Genomic DNA, 20,473 nt, shown 5'->3' on the forward strand with positions numbered 1-20,473 from the left:
ATTATTTTGCAAAATATATGCATATTTCTTTACTAAGTTTTGAGCATTACCGTTTCTATAGAAAACTAATCAAAATATTCCTTAACTAAACAAACTTCAATTTGAATACCAGCATAAAGAACTTTAAACACTTTTTGACATAATCAGTTACTTTTAAAATTTAACAGCCATACAAATGATATGAAAATAAAGATTTAAAAAATAACTTATAAATGAACTTGCAAAAATGTGAATAGAATAAAAAATATTTAAAAATGAAAGATTTCAAGTATCATTAAACTTAAATATAAATAATAATAATTTTAAAAAACTGTTAAACATAGCAAAGAAATAAATTTTAAAAAAATTTAGACATTTATTAATTTACTAACTTGATAATTAAAGAAAAAGTTATAAAATATTCTTAATAAATATTCTATGAAAATAACAAAAAGAGAAAAATCCAAACAGTGTAAAAATACATTAATAATTTTAAATAAACAATTAAAAAGAATAGCTCATTAGTTAATAATAAATGGAAAAAATTAAGATAGAATTTTTTATTAATTTTAAAAATCGGCAGTTTTTAAATATTTTTTTTTAGTTAACACTATTATACTACAAATGCTATGGCCTAAGCTAACTTGTTTTTCTTCATACAATCTGATGTTATAGTTTCTAAAGTAAATGTAATGCAATTAAAAAGCAAACTACCATTGATGAATCTCCACTACTGATTAATTGAGAGATTTCAGTCAGAAAATCAGCAACAATTTCAGAATTTTCTTCAACGCTTGCACGTTTTACCATAATAGCAACAACTAACAATAACTGTTCTCTTACATAGTTCTGCAAACTAAAGGGAAAAATAAGAGAAATAAGTAAATATAATGAAACAATAAAGCACTTTCATCAAAACTTTTAAAACAATACATGCAAGACAAGGGCTTCACATTGGAATAAATAAGAAAGTTATTTTTAATAGTAAATTTTATATCAGTATTCATATCTTTCAAATTAATATGATTCCATGTTTTCGAGAAATAATTTTTAGCCAAAAGATGCTGTTACAAGTCCATGTGTTTGATTTACTGGCTGAATGCATTAGCCAGTAAATCAAACACAATGTAAAAATGATGACTAGTTCAATGTTCTTTACTTAGACTTTTGGGCTAAACTATGCAATATGTTAGAATAATAGAAATATTTGATGGAGTATTAAATTCTCACTTTTCAAGTTTTGTAACTGAATTTATGCCTATAGCCTAACCTATGTAAATAGATAAAATATTGTTTAGGTTTTAATTTAAAAATTAAATAAAACCCTACACCATGCATATCATTCATATGCACTAAATTCATATTCGACCAAAGTCATTTCGAAATATGTTGCAGTGGCCACCAAAACAGAATTTAGAATCTACCTAATATTTGAAAACAGTACTTTTTTTAACTTTCAGATTAGCACTTTCAAGTATGTGAAGACTACAAAAGGAAAGCATCTTTTGATAATTTAGCAAACTGGAACTAAAGACAATGAATAATAATAATAAAACAGCAACATCTTTTTGAAACACACATTATCAAAAATAAGATGAGAATTTAAAGGGGACAAAAGATGATTTAGAAAATTGTTTGTAATAGTCAAATGGGGGGGGACAGATCTACATGATTTATATGAAAAAATACAAAATTTGTTTGAAGATGGCTCAAAATTAGAGTCAGATATGGAAACTTCTATAAAATATAATGATAAAATAATACCAGTGAAGTCTAAAATCAGCTGTAATTTAAAGAAACTCAATACTCAAAATACCAATGAAAATTTAAATAAATACATCTAATAATTTATCTATGCCTGTTGAAACCAAAAGGCAGACTGAGGGTAAAGTGAAAATACTCAAAATGCTAATTAAAAAATCTTATAAAGAAGGTAACTATTGGATGCTTTTTTGGAATTAAAGTCAAAGTTATTATTCAGGAAAATGATACGCTTTCAGAACTTAAAACTACTTAACATCACTTAGTTTGGCAAATGCTGCTAAATACAAATATAGTTTGTGAGTTAAATTAAAACTTACTATTTACTTGCCTTTTTAGTATTATTTATGTATTTTTTATAGATAATATCTAATTTCTTTTTGATTTATATGCATAATTCGTGTCGGGGAAGTTTTCTGTAGGCAACAGTTTCTAAATTACTTTGGTGTTCTACTCTTAATTGACCTTTCATTTTAATTCTAGTCATTTACTTGCTAATTTCTCAAAATTACACTTGTTTAAATTTATTTTTAGTAAATCACAACATTTGACTTCACTTTTGGTTTTGAATTTTACCTTTGACCTTGCCTAAATGGATGACGAAACACGAATTGAATAATTGAAGAGATAGGTTTGGAGGCAACTCCCCCTTGATAAGTCTGTCTCCTGCCTGCTCAGCAATTATTCACTTATGCATTTCTATAAATTTTTTAGGATTAAAAATTTTTTTTGGAATTATATACTTGTTCCTGGATTTTGATACTTGCACTTGATTTACATATGCTCTCAAAATTTAAATGATATTGTAGATTAGTTCGCAGCAATGATTAATCATTTATTTGTTTGAAATTCAATTTCATTATTTAAAATTTAATTTACTTTAAATTTACTTTTTACGAATACAGAATGTTCAATTTATATATATATATATATATATATAATGTTGTATGATCTTAAATCCATTTAGTGCGAATACAAGTTACTACTACTTGCGCAGTTGCTGCAAAGTTAGTTAATAATAATTTATTTCCTAAACAGAATTGATTAATTGATTATATTATCTCCTAAGTTTAATTAAAGTAGAATTATTTTAAAAGTGTGAATCCATACTGGTAAGTTATATTTTGAAAGATGTTTTGAAGTAATTTGAAATAATTCTACTTTATAATTTTAAAATAATTCTACTTTAATTAAACTTAGGAGATAATATAATCAATTAATCAATACCGTTTAGGAAATAAATTATATATATATATATATATATATATATATATATATGAAATGTAGAATCTTATACATTATTTGTGTTGTGCAGCAGGGGCAACAGGAATGAGACAAATTTTGGAATATAAAGTCATACATTTATTTTAGCATCCATCTCACAAGCGTTCCTCCTGTACCTCCAAGAGAAGCCCTATTTATAGACATGTGTGCATCATGATGCTCATCCAATCAGCGATATTAGTTGAAATCATGAGGTGACGCTTCCTTCTCATCAGGTGTGTTCTTAAGGACTTTACGTAATACGACAGACTTATGAGTTTAACGATTTGGCGGGCGCCAACAGGTTAATATAATTTATAATAAAGAAAGGATTTTGCCAAAATTTAGGAACAGGGATGCAATTTATGTAGAGAATAGCCAACACATTATTATGGAATATGATTGGAATTTAATTTAATCAATTGATTTATAAATATCATTACATATAAGTAAGATAAAAAATCTGATGTGTACACCACATGACTTTCTTGTACGGAATATTAAATTATACGCCTTTTTTCTTGCATTTTCTTTAAACTTATTCGATTAAATTAAATCTTTTTCGCCAACAGCGCATAAACCACAATACAATAAATGCAGTCTTTAAAATTCACTCTATTTACCATAGCGACACTCTGGCGCTAGGTTCACCTAACAGTATTATACATCGTTCATATTATAACTCAGAATGCACAAAATTTATATCATTTAAAGAATCATCTAATCATTGCCACGTTCTATTCAAATACTATAATAAAGCTAGACCGATGCATAAAAGAAATTAAGCAAACAAAACAAAAAAGAAACAATTTTTCACAGACGATTGAGTATTTCTCATTCAATTAATTCAGTTCTTACTCTGCGACAAGTCAAAAATACATAAAAACTCAAAATATCTGTATTAAAAATTAAGTAAATATTAAACACTTATTTCCTCGAAAAAGAAGGAAAATTTAAACACCTGGAAATAAATATTAAACACTTATTTCCTCGAAAAAATTCCAGAAAGGATTAACTGCTTGCCTGATTATCCCGGGTCCGTATATATTGCAGTTAATTATTATCCCAAGAAAACTCGGGCAAAGCAGAATTTGTCAGTACGATTTGTTTTATCATGGTTTCACTCGGCTTCGAGGAAATGAAAGAAAATATTCAGCTTTTATTGGCATTTTGCCAAGTTTTGATGGTTTCACGGTTCTTTTGGCGGGACTGGTCACGTGTTTTCCCTATTGTCTAGTATACGTCGGCTTGTGGATTAGTAATGTATAAAGAATGATAGTTGTGTTGAAGAAAGTAAAATAATGGTGATGATGCAAGATAGCGAAAGCGATGATTTTTCAGATAGTGATTATAACCTCAAGGCATTTTCCAGATGTTATTCCTGCTACTGAAAAAAAATCAAATCAAATCCAATGAGACAGTGTCCTCTGTGCTCCCACAAAAGAGGTTCCAGAGGTAAGCCAGTAAGAAAAGAGACCAGATTACCAGTATATAGAATGTTAGATATCACTTTGTGTTGTCCATTGTTTCAAAAACTCTCATACAACGACTAATATTTAATTTTTTTTATTTGCCCGAGATAACTCGAGATAGTAAACTAATATAAAAACTAAATGCTTTTACACCTGTAAAAAATTAAAAATTCAACTTAAAACCTATATATTTTGTTTTGTTTTGTTTCCTAGTATTTAATAATAAAATAAAAAAATGTGATGATTTTTTTGCAATTTTTTTCAAAAAAAAAAATGTGTAAGGGAAGCGGTTAAGCACGATTTAATTCGCAATAATAAATGAAGGCGTCATTTCATTGCGAAGCTATGTTTCTCTACATTGGCAACAAATACACTACTCTGCTGTTTCAAATGTAAACAAGCAATGGCCACCATCAAAAAAATTATTAGGCTTAGCGGCACTTAAACAACTTTAAAATTGTTGATAATTCTAAAAATATTGCATACAGATTTACTAAAGGCATAAAAACCTTAACCGGAAGATAAGAACAACATAATTCAATCATTTTTAAAGCAAAAAATGTACAATTTATAAACATATAAGGGTAAAGAAACTGAGATCACTGAGCCGGGTAACAGAGTGGATATATATATAAGTATATTTATATACGTTTGGTGCGATTGCAACCAAAATACGAGGTGCACATCTACATGTTACAGCAGTTCCTATATACAAAATTTCAACGTTCTGAGGCTACTCGTTTTTGAGTTATGCAAGATACGTACGTACAGACGCCACAAAAAATTCTCTTCAAAATTCATTTTAAAGAAGTTTTATAATTTTTTTGGAGGAAAAGAGTCTTTTATTCTGTCCTTACGTAAAAACATATCATGCAAAAATTTCGTTAAATTGCATTCAAAAGTGGTCAAAATGGATATTTTCATTGAAATATGCTGCCTGAAACTTTTCACGATTACAATACTTCCTTTTTACTTCGTACAAGGAAGTAAAAATATGTGAATCAAAATTGTAATTTAAACTTACGGTAAAACATTAATTCTTCCTCTCTATTCTAAAACTCGTAATAACTTCTCTGCTTTGCGTTATTTCTAGATCTTTCCTTTTCTTTCTTTTTTGCATGACCTACACAGTGCTGATGACTACCATTGTAAACCAAAACTTTTCTCTTTGCGTGCTTTTATCTTGCATAACTACACACTTCAGCTTCTGTCTGTGCTGTGCTTGGACGTAATTTCGCTATTTATTTTGTTGACAACATAAGAATTTTGAAATTATTTTGAGAATGATGTTTATATGAAACATAAATGAAATAATTATTAAATGGGAGAATGTTAAATATTGTTAAAATTAATATATAAATATCAGAGACTTAAGAAAATTGAATAATCGTATTAAAATTTATATCAGAATTTAATTAACAGTACAATATATTAACCTTTGTTTGGAATTATGGTAAGTGAATGTTATAATTATCAATAATTGTATCTTAAATATGAAGTATGAGGGAATATTGGTTTAGAAACGAGGGCAGTTTTACCTCTGCATAATTGTTCCTTTTACCCTCATCATGTTATATAATATAAACTTTGAAGGTTCTCACTTTATTTAATATTTTACAAAAAAATTTATTTTTTCATATAATGGAGTGTGATTTTTTTTTAAATACTGGAATGTTGCAGCACAGTTCACTAACCACTCATGAAAATTTAATACACGAGTCTGTTTAAAGTGGATTTGCCCAAATAGCTGGATGTGTGTACTAGGAGAAAGCTGTGGGGTCTTCTAGCTTGTGTAAAAGGTCAAAATTATAAAATGTAGTAAAATTGCAAAATATAATTAGAAACTAATAAAATATTGCATACAGATTTACTAAAGGCATAAAAACCTTAACCGGAAGATAAGAACAACATAATTCAATCATTTTTAAAGAAAAAAATGTACAATTTACAAACATATATAAAGAAACTGAGATCACCGAGTCGGGTAACAGAGTGGATATATATATAAATATATTTATACATGTCTGGCCCGGCCAATTGCAACCAAAATGTGAGGTGCACATCTACATGTTATAGTAGTCCTATATACAAAATTTCAACGTTCTGAGGCTACTCGTTTTTGAGTTATGCAAGATACGTGCGTACAGACGCCACGAAAAATTCTCTTCAAAATTCATTTTAAAGCAGTTTTATAATTTTTTTGGAGGAAAAGAGTCTTTTATTCTGTCCTTACGTAAAAACATATCATGCAAAAACTTCCCATAATTTCAATCATGCTATTACAAATTATAAAATATTACTTATAAATGTGAAAACTGGTGTAAATTTTAAGATTTATGATCATTTGTAATAACTAATTGGTATATAAAATTTTTATAATTGTGATCTGGTATGCAAAATTTTTGGAAATCCTTCCCTGGAGTATCAAAATTATGATGTGAATGTTAAAGAAAAAAGAGCTTTCTACAGATTGGACTCAAATCTTCATAGGACTTTAAAAATTATTATTGAACTCAAAATGTTACATATTATAATTTTATTGTTTGAAAGCTAATATTATATTTTGTACGTTTCAAAATTATATATCTCATGTTTTGCTACTCTAATGCTTTTGTCCCAAAAAGGCTTCTCTATAGCTCCACCTTTTTCTTTTGAAAGGGGGGAATGTGTAAGATAAAAAATATGAAAGCATACTTCTAAATTTAACTGACTATAACCTCTTTTATTTTCTATTTCATTTGGGAACTTCATCGCTCTGTCCTAAAAATAGCTCTGTAAGTCTACACTGTGCCATTCAAATTAATCATGCGACCTTACGTAACCCTTAATGCAGATGCCTCTTGACCAATCACCACATTGCAAACCAAAACTTTTCTCTTCGTGTGCTTCCATCTTGCATAACTATGCACTTCAGCTTTGCTCTCTACTGTGCTAAGATGTAACTTCGCTGGCTCGCTTTCTATTTCAACAATATCAAAAATGTAAATCTTCTGTGGAAAGGCATGACTAGAGTGCCAAGTGATTGTGGTCACAAATATAAATTGCAAATAAAAATGAATTTAAAACTGCCTCGACTGCCAAGTTCTTTAGATATTACCAAGTTAACATTATTAGCATACTACTCAATCAAAATTCTTCTTCAAAAAGGATCAAAGCACGCATCAACACTGCTCCAGCTTTTCCTTATGCTTTTATTATTCCAATTTACAGAACTGTGAAATTTTCTAGCATTTCTTGAAAAAAAAAAAAAAAGGGGGGGGGGACATTTTTTTAGAGTGTTTTACATAAAAATGAACTTGAAAACTTACATATTTCAATAGAATTTTCAATTTGATTTTTTATTTAAAAAAATTATTTATATCAAATTCTATGGATTTTTTTTTTCCACTGTTGTATTTTCCCTTGTTTTGCTACTGTTGTAGTGTTTTCTTCTAAAAAGGCTTTTCTGTCGCCAAGCCTTTTTCTCTTTGAAAGAGGGGGGGGGGAATACGTAAGATAAAAAACATGTGAAGTAAAATCGTAATTTAAACTAACGGTAAAATATTAATTCTTCCTCTCTATTCTAAAACTCATAATAACTTCTCTGCATTGCATCATTTCTAGATCTTTCCTTTCTTTTTTGCATGGCCTACGCAGCACTGATGACATAATAATTGGGAGCTGAACCTACCATTGTAAACCAAAACTTTTCTCTTCACTTGCTTCCATCTTGCATAACTACGCACTTCAGCTTCTGTCTGCGCTGTGCTTGGATGCAATCTCGCTATGCTGTTTCCTATTGCAATATCAATAATGTAAATGTTCTTGAACAGGCACGACTAGGGTGTCGAGTGATCTGTGGCCACATAATGTCAATTGGAAATAAAAAATGGAATTAAAATCGCCTCGACTGCCAAGTTTTCTTTACAAAGTCAATACATTAGCTTACGAGGCAACAAGAATACTTCCTCTTCAATATAGGATAACTATGCATCAACAGTGTTTCGGCTTTTCCTTTCCTTGTGCTTTTAATATTACCAGGTGTAGCCAATTGCAACAGAAAAGGGAGGAACATAACTACATGTTAGAGCATTCCCATATACAAAATTTCAACATTCTAGGGCTAAGCGTTTTTTTGTTATGCTAGATATATATGTATGTATCACGCAAGATATGTACATACAGACGTCACAAACAAATCCCTTCTGAATCCACTTTACAATTTGCTCGGGGAAAAACAGTCCTTTATTCTGTCTATACATACAGATGCCATGGAAAAAAAAATCATTCAAATGGATTCAAGAGCAGTCAAAATATGATACTTGGCATTTTTCCTGAATACTGTACTTCTTACAAGGAAGTAAAAAGTGTATCACTTAATATGTCACTATGTTTCACACGTCTTTATTTTTTCCCAAAGTTTCTAAAATTAACTGTAATGCACAAAAAGCCCAGTACTTTCTAATGATCAGCACCCCCAAAATCCAAAAAAATACTGATGAGGTTCCACACCATGTCACCTAATACTTGCATGGAAATCCACGATGTCATTAAAATATATTTATGTGGCAAAACTGGTAAATGCATGATGCAGTTGTGTTTGAGTACATATAGATTTGCACTTTTGAAATTCAATGGTCATTATTCTGATTAGTATATCTCCTGTAGGTACATGCATTTTTGTCATAAAGAATTGCAATACGCTGCAGAGTTTACCAACTGAAAGAAACATTGCATTTCTTCAGAAATATGACATCTTACTCAACAGTAAGGAAAGCAAAAATTTGCATTCTGTGAAGTTGAAATTCTTAAACAAAATGAATTGATGGAAATGGAGAGTCAAAGTGTTAGAACATGAGTCGGAAACTGGTTTGAAGATAGCAATACCTTGTTCACTGTTTGCTTATTGTTGGACAAAATAATGGGAACACCTGTGGAAAAATATGACATATTTCACACCTGTATTACACTCGCGCCACCTGCAACAGAAGTCTGCCACCTAGTGTGCATGAAGAGGTAGGTATCAGTCTCTGAACAGCAGTCAATTGTGTTGCATGTTTCGATTGAACTGTCTGTGAGAAGTTGAAATGTCAGACTTGTCAGAGTTCCAAAGAGGGATGATAGTTGGAGTGCATTTAAGTGGAGCATAGGTTACGGAAACAGCAAAACTTGTGGTCTGTGCGAGGAGTAGGGTATCAGCTGTTATGACAGAATACACGAAAGAGGGTAAGATGACATCTTCAAAGCACAACAGCGGTCGAAAGTCAAAGCTGGCTGGCTGATAGGGATAGATGGGTCTTGAAGTGCATAGTAGCCCGGAAGCACAAGCAATCATTATCCGAAATGAACAGTCATATCCAGCACCCCGTTTCCCGTTTCAACAAAAACTGGTAAATAGGAACTTCATGCTGTGAATATTTATGGCAGAGTGGCAGTTCGTAAACCCTTGGTGACAGCAACTAATGCTTTTAAGCGACGCCAATGGTGCAGAGATCACAAAGGCTGGCCCCCTACAGCAGTGGCGACAGGTAATATGGTCAGATGAATTCACCCTATTTCAGACGACCGGATGTGTTTATGTCTGGAGAACGCCCAAAGAAGTGTTTCATCTTAACTGCCTCTTGCCGACTGTTAAGCATGGGGGTGGCGCCATTATGCTATGGGGGGCAATATCTTGGCGTGGTCTTGGGCTACTTGTTATTCTGAATGGGAGGATCACATGCAATCATTATCTAAGCATTCTAGTGGATCATGTCCATCCTTTTGCCCAGACTGTATCCCCTGGAGAGTGACCCCTTTTTCAAGACAACAACGCCCCTATCCACACTGCTAGGTGTATTCAAGAATGGTTCGAAGAGCATGACGATGCAATTGAACATCTCACTTGGCCCCTCAGTCTCCGGAGTTGAATATTATTGAACATTTATGGGCATATTTGGAGTCCAAACTTCGTTCGCGATTTCCACCTCCATCCGGACTTGCGGAATTAGAGACCGCTCTGCAGGAGGAATGGCTTAATACAGGGTTGCCACTCAAACAAGAGAATGAAATTCCCTGACTTTTCCAGGTTTTCCAGGTGTGTTTCAAGAAAATTCCAGTCTGTCCGCGTAATGTACTTTGGCTACGCTAAGAGGTAAATTAATTATGGTATTACTTGTATTGTGTAGCAAATTCACTTAATTATTCAATAAATCCCAGAGGACATTTATTCTTAATTATTCTTGGTATACTTTGTTTGATAATTTTGTTTACTTTTCCACTTAAAGAAACTTAATAAAATTTAAGATATATAAATTGGATAACAAATGTATGTTTTATTTAATTATTACTCATGATCATCACCAGTTCAACACGAGGCTAATCCGGTCCTTATAAATCACAACGCAATGCTAAATAGTTAGGTTAGATTTTAGGTAAATTTAATTTGTGTGAGGTATGTTCTTAAAAAGCACCTTAACACTTAAATACAAATATAATTATAATAGTTGTTGTTTTCTCCATTGAAGATTGAGATTAGAATCTTCCCAATCTGGAATAAAATAAGGCTATTTTTGCAGACATTCTGCAGCTAAACGAAAGAAAGAAATCTATTTTAATAAATTGAGGTATTTTATATTTATTTCGCAGCATACATAAGGAAAAAATATGTGCATTAAATTTCGTGATGGTATGTCATCATACTGCTAGAATTAATTTCAAGATTATGCCAGAGAAAATTTCCTGAAATTTGGAAATATTATTTACTAATAATAAATAAATTTAGAGGGAAGAAGCATCATTAAATTATACGAATAACATAAAAATAAAGATAATTACTTAAAAATTGAATTAGAATAATCAACGATATTTTAGCGAATATAGTTATATTACATGGTTAGCCTAGATGACAGATTACTATTTTTTTATTTTACTGCAAAATGGCAAGGTATTTATTAAAAAGAAAAAAAAAAAGTTTAAAAAGATTTTGCGGTAAAATTCTAGTATATGGTAAGGCTTTGGCACGATTTTGAAAATTGTCGCCAAGACCAAAATGACCCGTTTACTGTGCATCATCATGTCGCCAAATCCCATTGTACCATACATGGAGATTATTCTAACCAAAGAACGTCTATGCAAAGAATCTCTAATTCTTTGGTCTATGTAAAGAAGAAAAGGTTCCATACAAGTAAAATGCTATTACGCCGCTAGAATGCGGAGGGAAAATATGCCAAGGGATTTGGCGACGGAACCTGGTGGCCAGAATTTCCCTCTCCACGATGTGTACCGGAAATTGAGAAACAAGTTAAGAAGAAACGTTTTTTGACAAAAAGAAAGCTACGAAAATCCGTTTTTAAATTATTGCGAAAAATCCAAGAAGAAAGGTTTTATCAAAGGACGTTTCTTCTTAGATTTTTCGCAATAATTTTAAAAATGGATTTTCGTAGTTTCCCCCCCCCTGAAAATTACTAACCCATGAATTAATTTACTTGCGCCAAAAAATATTTTCTTTTCCTTTAGAGTTTAACCACTTGTGCTAAGTCTAAATGTCACGGTTGCGGTGGCGTGCGCTACAATATAGCAAGCGGTAAAGTGTCTCATTTACGCCGCTCCGCATCTGCGAGTGCAATCCAGAGCTGTAACTCGAGAAATAAACAATCTTGTTGTTAGGGGACGTGTACACCATGTTATTTTCATTTTTGCGATAAATGCTTATCGACGTGGTGTTCACGTCGCTCGCAGTTTGAGATAAAAACATCTCGACGTGCATGGCACGTCTTTTTAGCGCAAGTGGTTAAAGAAATTTTAAAGGATATTCATTTAATGAACTCTTGATAACGTGACCTTCGAACTTCGACACCGGTTTCGAGCTTTGGCAGCAGATATATTACGCATGCACAGCTGTTTCCCTCTATGATGGAACGGAGCCACGTCTGTTGCAGAAAGGTTTTTTTTTCCTTACAATACATATTCTTTGATTCTCACCTCCATGGTACCGTATACTAAGATTAAACCCATTTTGTTTTATACGAGAACAGGTACTTTCTTTAATTCATGCACTGCACATGCGATTCTCGAGAATACTGGAAACCAAAAGTTGCGGGAAACTTGCTTTGCCTTTCTAAAAGACAATCAAATTGGAGCTTTGAAAATTGGCTCTATGCCAGCTGCCCGAATGACACTCACGTGATACGCAATTCGCCAAAAAAGTTATCTCTTCCGACGTCGGCGCAAAAATCGCTTTTTTTGGTGGGATCATTGTATGAACTTCCCTGACTTTTCCAGATTTTGACAAAAATACTTAAATTCCCTGACTTTTCCCTGAATTTTTTGGTCAATTTTCGAATTCCCTGACTTTTCCCGGTTCTCCCGGTTTTCCAAGTAGCATGGCAACCCTGTTAATATTCCTTTAAATATTGTCCATGACCTTTATGAATCTATCCCACGTCACATTCAATCTGTACTTCAGTCAAAGGGTGGTCTAAACCCCTATTAATAAAGATTTTCCATTATTTCACAGGTGTTCATATTATTTGTCCTCCACCTGTATGTCATCAAATTTATTTGAAAAACTGGAATCCCAAACAAAACTATCAACATGTATAAAATCTCTGAGAAATATAAAAGCCTTCTATGGTAAAAAGAAAAATGTGAAAACAAATTGGTGGCATTACATGCATTATTGAAAAAGATATAAAGATATCCAAATAAACATTTTCATAATGTTGTAAATGAGTTCGCTAATGCTCTCCAAAGTTGGCAGCGAGACTTTTGGTGCAGGTGCAGAGAAAGTACGAAAAATGTTTCTGTTATTACAAGATTGTCGCACTTCATTCATACAAGTGATAGATGTGTGTGTCAGGTGATCAGCAAGAAGCTCATATCACAAGTTATGTTTTACATCGCAACTTCTCTCTCACCTCGGAGTCTCTTTTAGCGGGTACTGTTGTGAAGAGAAAGACTGCTACCGGTACGAATTTTGTTTCTGTGTGTGAAATAAAATATATAAAATATATCAAATGCTGTTCCATGCTGCTTCATTCATGTCCAGGAGCCAAATCAACCAATATCACCTTGAAGATTAATTAACAGTAGTACTGATGTGCATGTAGAAATATCCATGTATTAGAATGTTTTATTATTATTATAACTGATTAAATTGTTGAGTATTATTATCCTAAAATCATTTAATATAAATTTGTGAAAGTAAATACAGATTTTATTACTAACAATCAACAATAAATCTAAAGTAAAAATAAAAGTAATTTCCATTCAAACAAAGATTTTCAACAATATAATGTTTTACATAATTTTACCTGACATTTTGGATGACATAATTCAATAGACCAGTTCGTAGCTGCTCTAATTCTGTTTTTTCTACAAGATGCCATTCTCGAATTACAGCTTGTTTAAGAAGTGATGCAGCTTGAAATTGAACATAATCAGATTTACTGTGTGCTGAAAAAAATATTTTGTAAATTTAAGGACAAGCACAAACATATTTGTTTACTACAATACTGTGCATTCAAATATTTACTTACATCACAAAGAAATTATATTCTTTAATTACAGAAAAGTACTCAAGAGTTTTACATCTATGAAATGTCTTTGTAAAGAACTGAACTACACATATAAAAAATAAGTTCTGTTTAGCTATTCAGCTACTGATGAGCTCTATTTATCTACAGTTTTTGCTGACAGTCAATCTGAAGACACAGTTAACAGCTGAATATGTCAATGAAATTTTAAAAACTCGATAACATGTTAATTCATTAAATGCCAATCCTTATTTCCAACTAACATCACTATAATAATTGGGGGAAAAAATTAACTAATACATTAAGGTTATTTTAAAAAACACAAACTGGAATCAGAAGAAATTAATTATTTAAAAATATTTGAACTGTATTAGAACCCATTTTCAGATTGCCAATTTATGATAGAATGAGTAGACTGGTATAAAAATTCTTTCTAGCAGCATATTAAATAAATATGTCAAGACTATATATTCTAGTATTTTCCTTCTTTTATATATAACAAAAGTGAGAATAAGGGTAGTTTGCTATAATAAAGTTCAGAAATCATACCCACCTAATCAATAAAAAAATTCAAATCCAAAACAAAAAAAAAAAAAAAAGAAGTATTTTAATTAAGTTACATACAATGGCACTTCATATGAAATATCTGATCAGCTGAATACAACTTCTTACACTTCAAAACCTTTTTTAATTTTGGGTTTTCTACTTTAACTAAACTACACATTTAGCAGTAATGTCTATATTCTCCATTTACTGGATCTCAAAATAAAACTATAAATTAATAGTATTAAATGTGTAGAGTCTATTAGGTTTTATATTGAAGCAAGAAACATAAAAAATGAGCAATGCTCTCACAGGAACTCGAACTTCAGACCTTTTGATGCTGGATGGGCGCTCTTTCCAACTATGTCACAAAGGCATGCAGTAAAGAAGGAGAAAATACCTTATAAATGAAAAATCTTATCATATCAAAAGTTAAAAAAAAAAAAAAAAAAAAAAAAAAAAAGAATGTTATAAGTTTTAGAGACCTAAATGTCATTTTACTAAAACGGCTTATTTAATGCACACAGCAAGTTTATGTACATGTGCTTCACCATCTACATCATTTCTGACGACAAGACAAACAGTACTGAATAAAATTATTATTCATTTCTAGAAGCCAAACGTGGATTTCATAACTATTCACTTCTATAATCCATATCAAACAGAAACATCAGGGTTTAAAAATGCTTTATGGAGGATCCTCTTAAGGTTTGAAATGTTTTGGCATAACTAAGAAACCAAATCTACCTAATTATTTTTATGAATAATTGATTATAAATTTGAAAAAGAATAATTTTATTTAGATTTAACAAACAAGAAATGATCAAATAATTTGTGTACAAATTTCTCACTATACCAGGTAAAGAATTAATGATTGTAATTTTTTAAAACTCCACTGTATTTATGATACTAATGAAATCCAAATAATTTTATTTATTTAAACATCATTTTTAAAATGGTTAACTGATTTCAATAGTACAGTACAAAGTCCGTGATCCGGACTCGTCGGGACTTCGGAGATTCCGGATTAGGGGTTTTTCCCGATTATAGATTATCAATTTAAATCTGGCAAGATGGCATGCAGAAATTATACAGTTAAAAATATGAAACCATAATTTGTGAAATAAAGAGCAATTATGATCTAAAGGGTATTAAATTTTACAAAAAAAAAGCTTAATATTTATTTGTTTCCTTTATTAAACATTTCTTTCAATGCACGCATGAGTAAAGCATACATTATGTATGTATGATGCGTAATGTATGCGCATTCTTTATGCGCATGTGTAAAGCATACATTATACCGCGTAATGTATGTGCATTCTTTATGAGCATGCGTAAAGTTTGTGGCTTTAAGGTTCAAATTATAGATTATTCTGGATTACGGACTTTGTACTGTATTCACATACTAGTGCAACCACCTTGCATAATTTGGTTCCCCCACCCAGAAAAAAATTAAGACATAAGCCATCATTCAACTGGTAAAAGTTACTTGAGTGCAAGATGGTGATTTTGGCAACTTTTTTTAAAAAGGATTGCCACATATCAATATTTATCATACACCTTAAAACATTATCAACATTTTAAAAGGAAACACAGTAATTCAAAATGCAAATTTTAGTTATTAAATAAGGTTCTGCTGTGTATATGGATTCTTCCCATGTACACAGTGATCTCGTTTCACTTTAAAAAAATAATAAAACCCCACAAACTCAACATTCAGCACAACTTTAGCACATAGCACAATGCACCAGCAAGATCACAATTACCTAATAAGCGTAAAAATGCATACAAAAATGGTGTCAGACTTACCAATTTCAATAATGTTCCTTTTATATACACAAAATAATTTCCTTTTGTGCATATATTTTACATTACAAGGAAAATTACGTGAGGAGAAGAAATATGCAAGCAAATATGATATAAATGATACAGTACAAAATCCATGATCCAGATGTCCAATAACAGGAATGATCTAAAATCTGGACCTGAAAACCACAAACTTTTTTTGTATGCTTTACCCATGTGCATTTGATGTTTCCTTCCATAATAAAACATGTGGAGAGTCCCGATTCTTAATTTCACTTAGGCACTAAATAAAATACCTCATTACTGAAGTAACAATCATTTCAGCATAAATTTGTGATCAATAATTTGGCTCCGTAGGTGCATATCTGCTTGGCATACATCTCAAACTGAAACATTCTACATAGGAACATCATTGATTTTAAACCTACTAGTATTTTATATCCCTGATGCCGACCTGATGAATCATTATTTATTATATTTTACTTTCATCACCGCATGTTTATCAATGCATAACAACTTGAGTAATGACTCATGCAGTGATGTCTTAACTTTTTTTTATATTAGTAATTGAACAACAAGAGTATGGCAACCTTTTATGCTGACATTATGCTTGGAGATGATTCCAATTAAATGCGCTAAGAAATGTTGACAAGAAAAAATTTAACAAAAATTTCTTTCCATATGCTAAAAATAAATTTTGTTAATGAAACTGATAGGCCAAAAGATTACATTTAGTGCTATTTGAATTAAGAATAACTGATATGTTATTCACATGAACACAGAACTGGCGTTAGAGCTCGTATGGCCACACCGGGCACCAGAATTTAGAGAAGACAAAATTTTTGGAATTTGGAGAAGAACAGAGCGGCAAAATTAAAGGATGACAAAATTTTTATAATTTAGGGAAAGTACTGGGATCCAAAGTTTAGGGGCGGCAAACATTTATGACTTAGGGCGGAGCTCTGTAGCAGAATTTAGGACCCATAGTGACTGCATCAGGCGGTATCTAGTGCCAGCCCTACATAAGCCTTAAGTATATGTCGGAGTTTATTTATTCAGTACTTAGATTAGCCTTAAATTTGCACATGAAACAGATGCAAGTATAATGAATAAGTCATACAGTTCAGGCTTAATTCAGTATGCGATAGAAGTAATGCAAAATTTAGCGGAATAACTTGTCTTTTATCGCCAATCATATGATACATAGCAAACAATGTATAGCAGGTGCTATTAAGCTAGGCTAAAATTATCTTTACTGATTTCTAAAGCAGTTAATGTAGCTGACTGTGCTGCTCCTTAATCTTCTAATTTGATCTAGCGTTTTTTTCCCCTTTCTTTTTCCCCCCCCAGTCTATTATTACACCAATTTTATTAAAATTAAAGCTTGAACTTTTGATAATGTCGAAAAGAGTTTCTAATTCTGGAGCTGCAAAAGAATCTACAAAGTGAAAGCATGTTTCAATGTCCATTAAAAAAAAAGTGGGATAGCTGCAAAAAATTGATAAAGGCATATCCGTCTCAAAATTATGGGAGGAGTACGGCATTGGAAAGACAACTGTAAGGGGTTATCAGATGCTCTTGATGGTATTAAAATCATTAAATGCAGCAAGAGAGACTGCATGATAATAAAGATAATGACTGCATCCACAACTTGGAAGTTATAGCCGATGACATAGACAGAAGTTCCCACAGCACTAAATGATTTAAGGCCTAAGCAGTAGTACTGTACAATAATAAGAGTGGGCAAGATTCAAGACACAGGGATGTAGAAATTAAAATATTTTACTAGATATTATAATGTTAAGTAACTATGGTATATTAAAATGATTCTGCCAATGAAATTTTTACAGATTATTATAATCATTGTTAGAATGTCCTTTCTTAGCTTTACTGAATTTGAATAAATTTTATTCAGAGGTAAATAATCTTAAATGATAAGCTGTATACTTTCAGTACCATGTTTAATAAGTTTTGCATGAAAATGTTACGTAAGGCAATAGAAAGATCCAATATACCCATGTGCTGTTAGACAGTATCAATGTGAAGTGTGTTTAAGAAGCTCTGAGGTAGAACCTTTAATCTTGAAAAAGAATTTAAAGTTAGGACTCAAAAGAGGTGGAAAGTAATGAAATGAAAACATTATATATTGTATACTCTGTATTATTTGTTTACTGGTGATATGAATCAAATACTCATATCACCAATAAATAAATAACAAAGGCTCCACTGTATACAGTAAACAGCAAGATATCACTTGAAATGAACAGGAATGTTTTTTATTACACAGTTGGTGGCATTTTCATCTACTGAAAATCATCAACAAGAAGTATAAATTTGTATTTCTCCATTCACAAGAAATCAGAGAAGCACTATAGTTGAAAAATGATTCTTTATGCTAATGCTACTCAACAAGGATGGAGGACAAAACAGAAATCATATTTCAAAGAAAAAGAAGGACTGAATTAAAAGAAAAGAATTGTACTGTTAGAATGGTTAGAAAATAGCCAAATCATTAATAATATGTCAAGCAGTTGTGACACAGAATCATAGTGTTGTAAAATAATGAAATCATTAATACAGCAGTTGTAAATTAAATAGTGGCAACTTAACCTTGAAACTCGCAGAAGGGTGGGCATATGAATAAATAGAATATGGGTGCGGTGATTTTGCGCTGTTGTCGATGTGCAGAGTGCAAAAAACAGTCGATCTGCTTAGAAAGGTAGTTGTTGTGTGGCATTAAAGTGAGGAGTTTCGTTTCCGTCGCTCTGAAGCATGTTTTCAAAAGGTGATCAGCAGTTGTGGCTTAAAATCGATGCTGCCCGTGGCAAAAATGCAAGAGAATGCTATCGAGGATTAGTGGAAGCCTGCGGCATAAATGCTTTACAGTATAGGACAGTAGCACGATGGGTTCAAGCATTTCGTTCGGGTCGGAATGAGACTGCGGATTTGCAACGCACAGGTCAGCCCTCCATTCCTCAAAAGCAGATTGACATCATGAGCGGTCTCCTTACCATAGACCGCCGATGGACTGTCCGAGAATTATCCTTAGAGGTCGGTCAAATGGTGTGAGACATAATGAAGAAATCTCTCAACATGAGGAAAATTGCTTCCCGCTGGGTTCTACATTGACTAACCGAAGTACAGAAATGGCACCGGTATGCACTGGCTGGCACACACTTGAAGAGATACTGCAATGAAGGAGACACATTTCTGCAGCGTATTGTCGCCATTGATGAGACATGGAGACGAGCCTATGAGCCTGAATTAAAGCATCAATCAAATGAATGGCGTTCGCCACGTCCACAGAAATTTCGACAGGAACCCAGTCAGGTGAAGGTTATGCTGATTATGGCATGCGACTTGGAAGGTGTGATTCTTACACATGCTGTACCTGAAGTACAAACTGTCAACATACTATTGCCGATTTCTACAGCACCATCTGCATCCGGCTATGTGGCGCAATCCCTATGGTATTGCATGACAATGCTCGTTGCCATGTCACAAGCAATGTCATTCTCCTTTTGCGACGGTGGCAGTGGGAAATCCTGGAACACCCTCCCTACTCACCCAATGTGAGTCCTTGTGACTTCGATCTGTTTCCGAAGTTGAAGGAACCCCTCCAAGGTCACCGATTTCATGATGTTTCATCTGTACTCCATGCAGTAGGGCGCTTGGTAGCTCACATCAACAATCAACACCTTACCAATGGTCTACAACGGCTTCACGACATTTGGCAAAAGGTTATAAGCTTTGCTGGTGATTACATAGAAGAAATGTAACGCAATTGTACTTTTAAGTTCATTAAAAATTGATTTATACCTATGTTGCCATTACTTAATTTATAGCCCCCGTATGTCAATCTGCTGTGATATTAAATAATCCAAAATGGGCTTGAACCCTTGGATACCTGTACTAATCAGCAGTTTTGATGAAATTCTTCAGAAGGAAAAAGCTAAATCCCATATTGTAAAAGTGACTGAAAGCTATTAATGGAAAATTCTTACTATCTGTCTAAGAGTTCCAATATTCTCGCTGAGTTATTATATACAGTCAAAAGTTGTTAATCCGGACTCGTAGGGACTTCGGCGATTCCGGATTAAAGATCATCAGTTTAAATCTGGTAAGATGGCATGCAGAAATTACAAAATTAAAAAT

The 20,473-nt window shown here is 32.2% G+C and overlaps 1 protein-coding gene across 1 annotated transcript in view; it reads right to left on the minus strand.

The window, feature by feature from the left end:
* LOC118187659 (exportin-4-like) overlaps positions 1–20,473 on the minus strand; it is a 113,549-nt gene that overhangs the window by 63,307 nt on the left and 29,769 nt on the right. Inside the window, exons 3-4 of the mRNA XM_035357922.2 lie at positions 13,748–13,889; positions 694–835 (exon numbers count right to left, since the gene is read on the minus strand). Coding sequence (XP_035213813.1) covers positions 694–835; positions 13,748–13,889 — 284 coding nt within the window. The remainder of the gene's footprint in view (positions 1–693; positions 836–13,747; positions 13,890–20,473) is intronic.

Source organism: Stegodyphus dumicola, chromosome 1 (genome assembly GCF_044657685.1).
Source record: "Stegodyphus dumicola isolate Sdum_Otavi_A_Nest chromosome 1, ASM4465768v1".
Classification (NCBI taxonomy): domain Eukaryota; kingdom Metazoa; phylum Arthropoda; class Arachnida; order Araneae; family Eresidae; genus Stegodyphus; species Stegodyphus dumicola.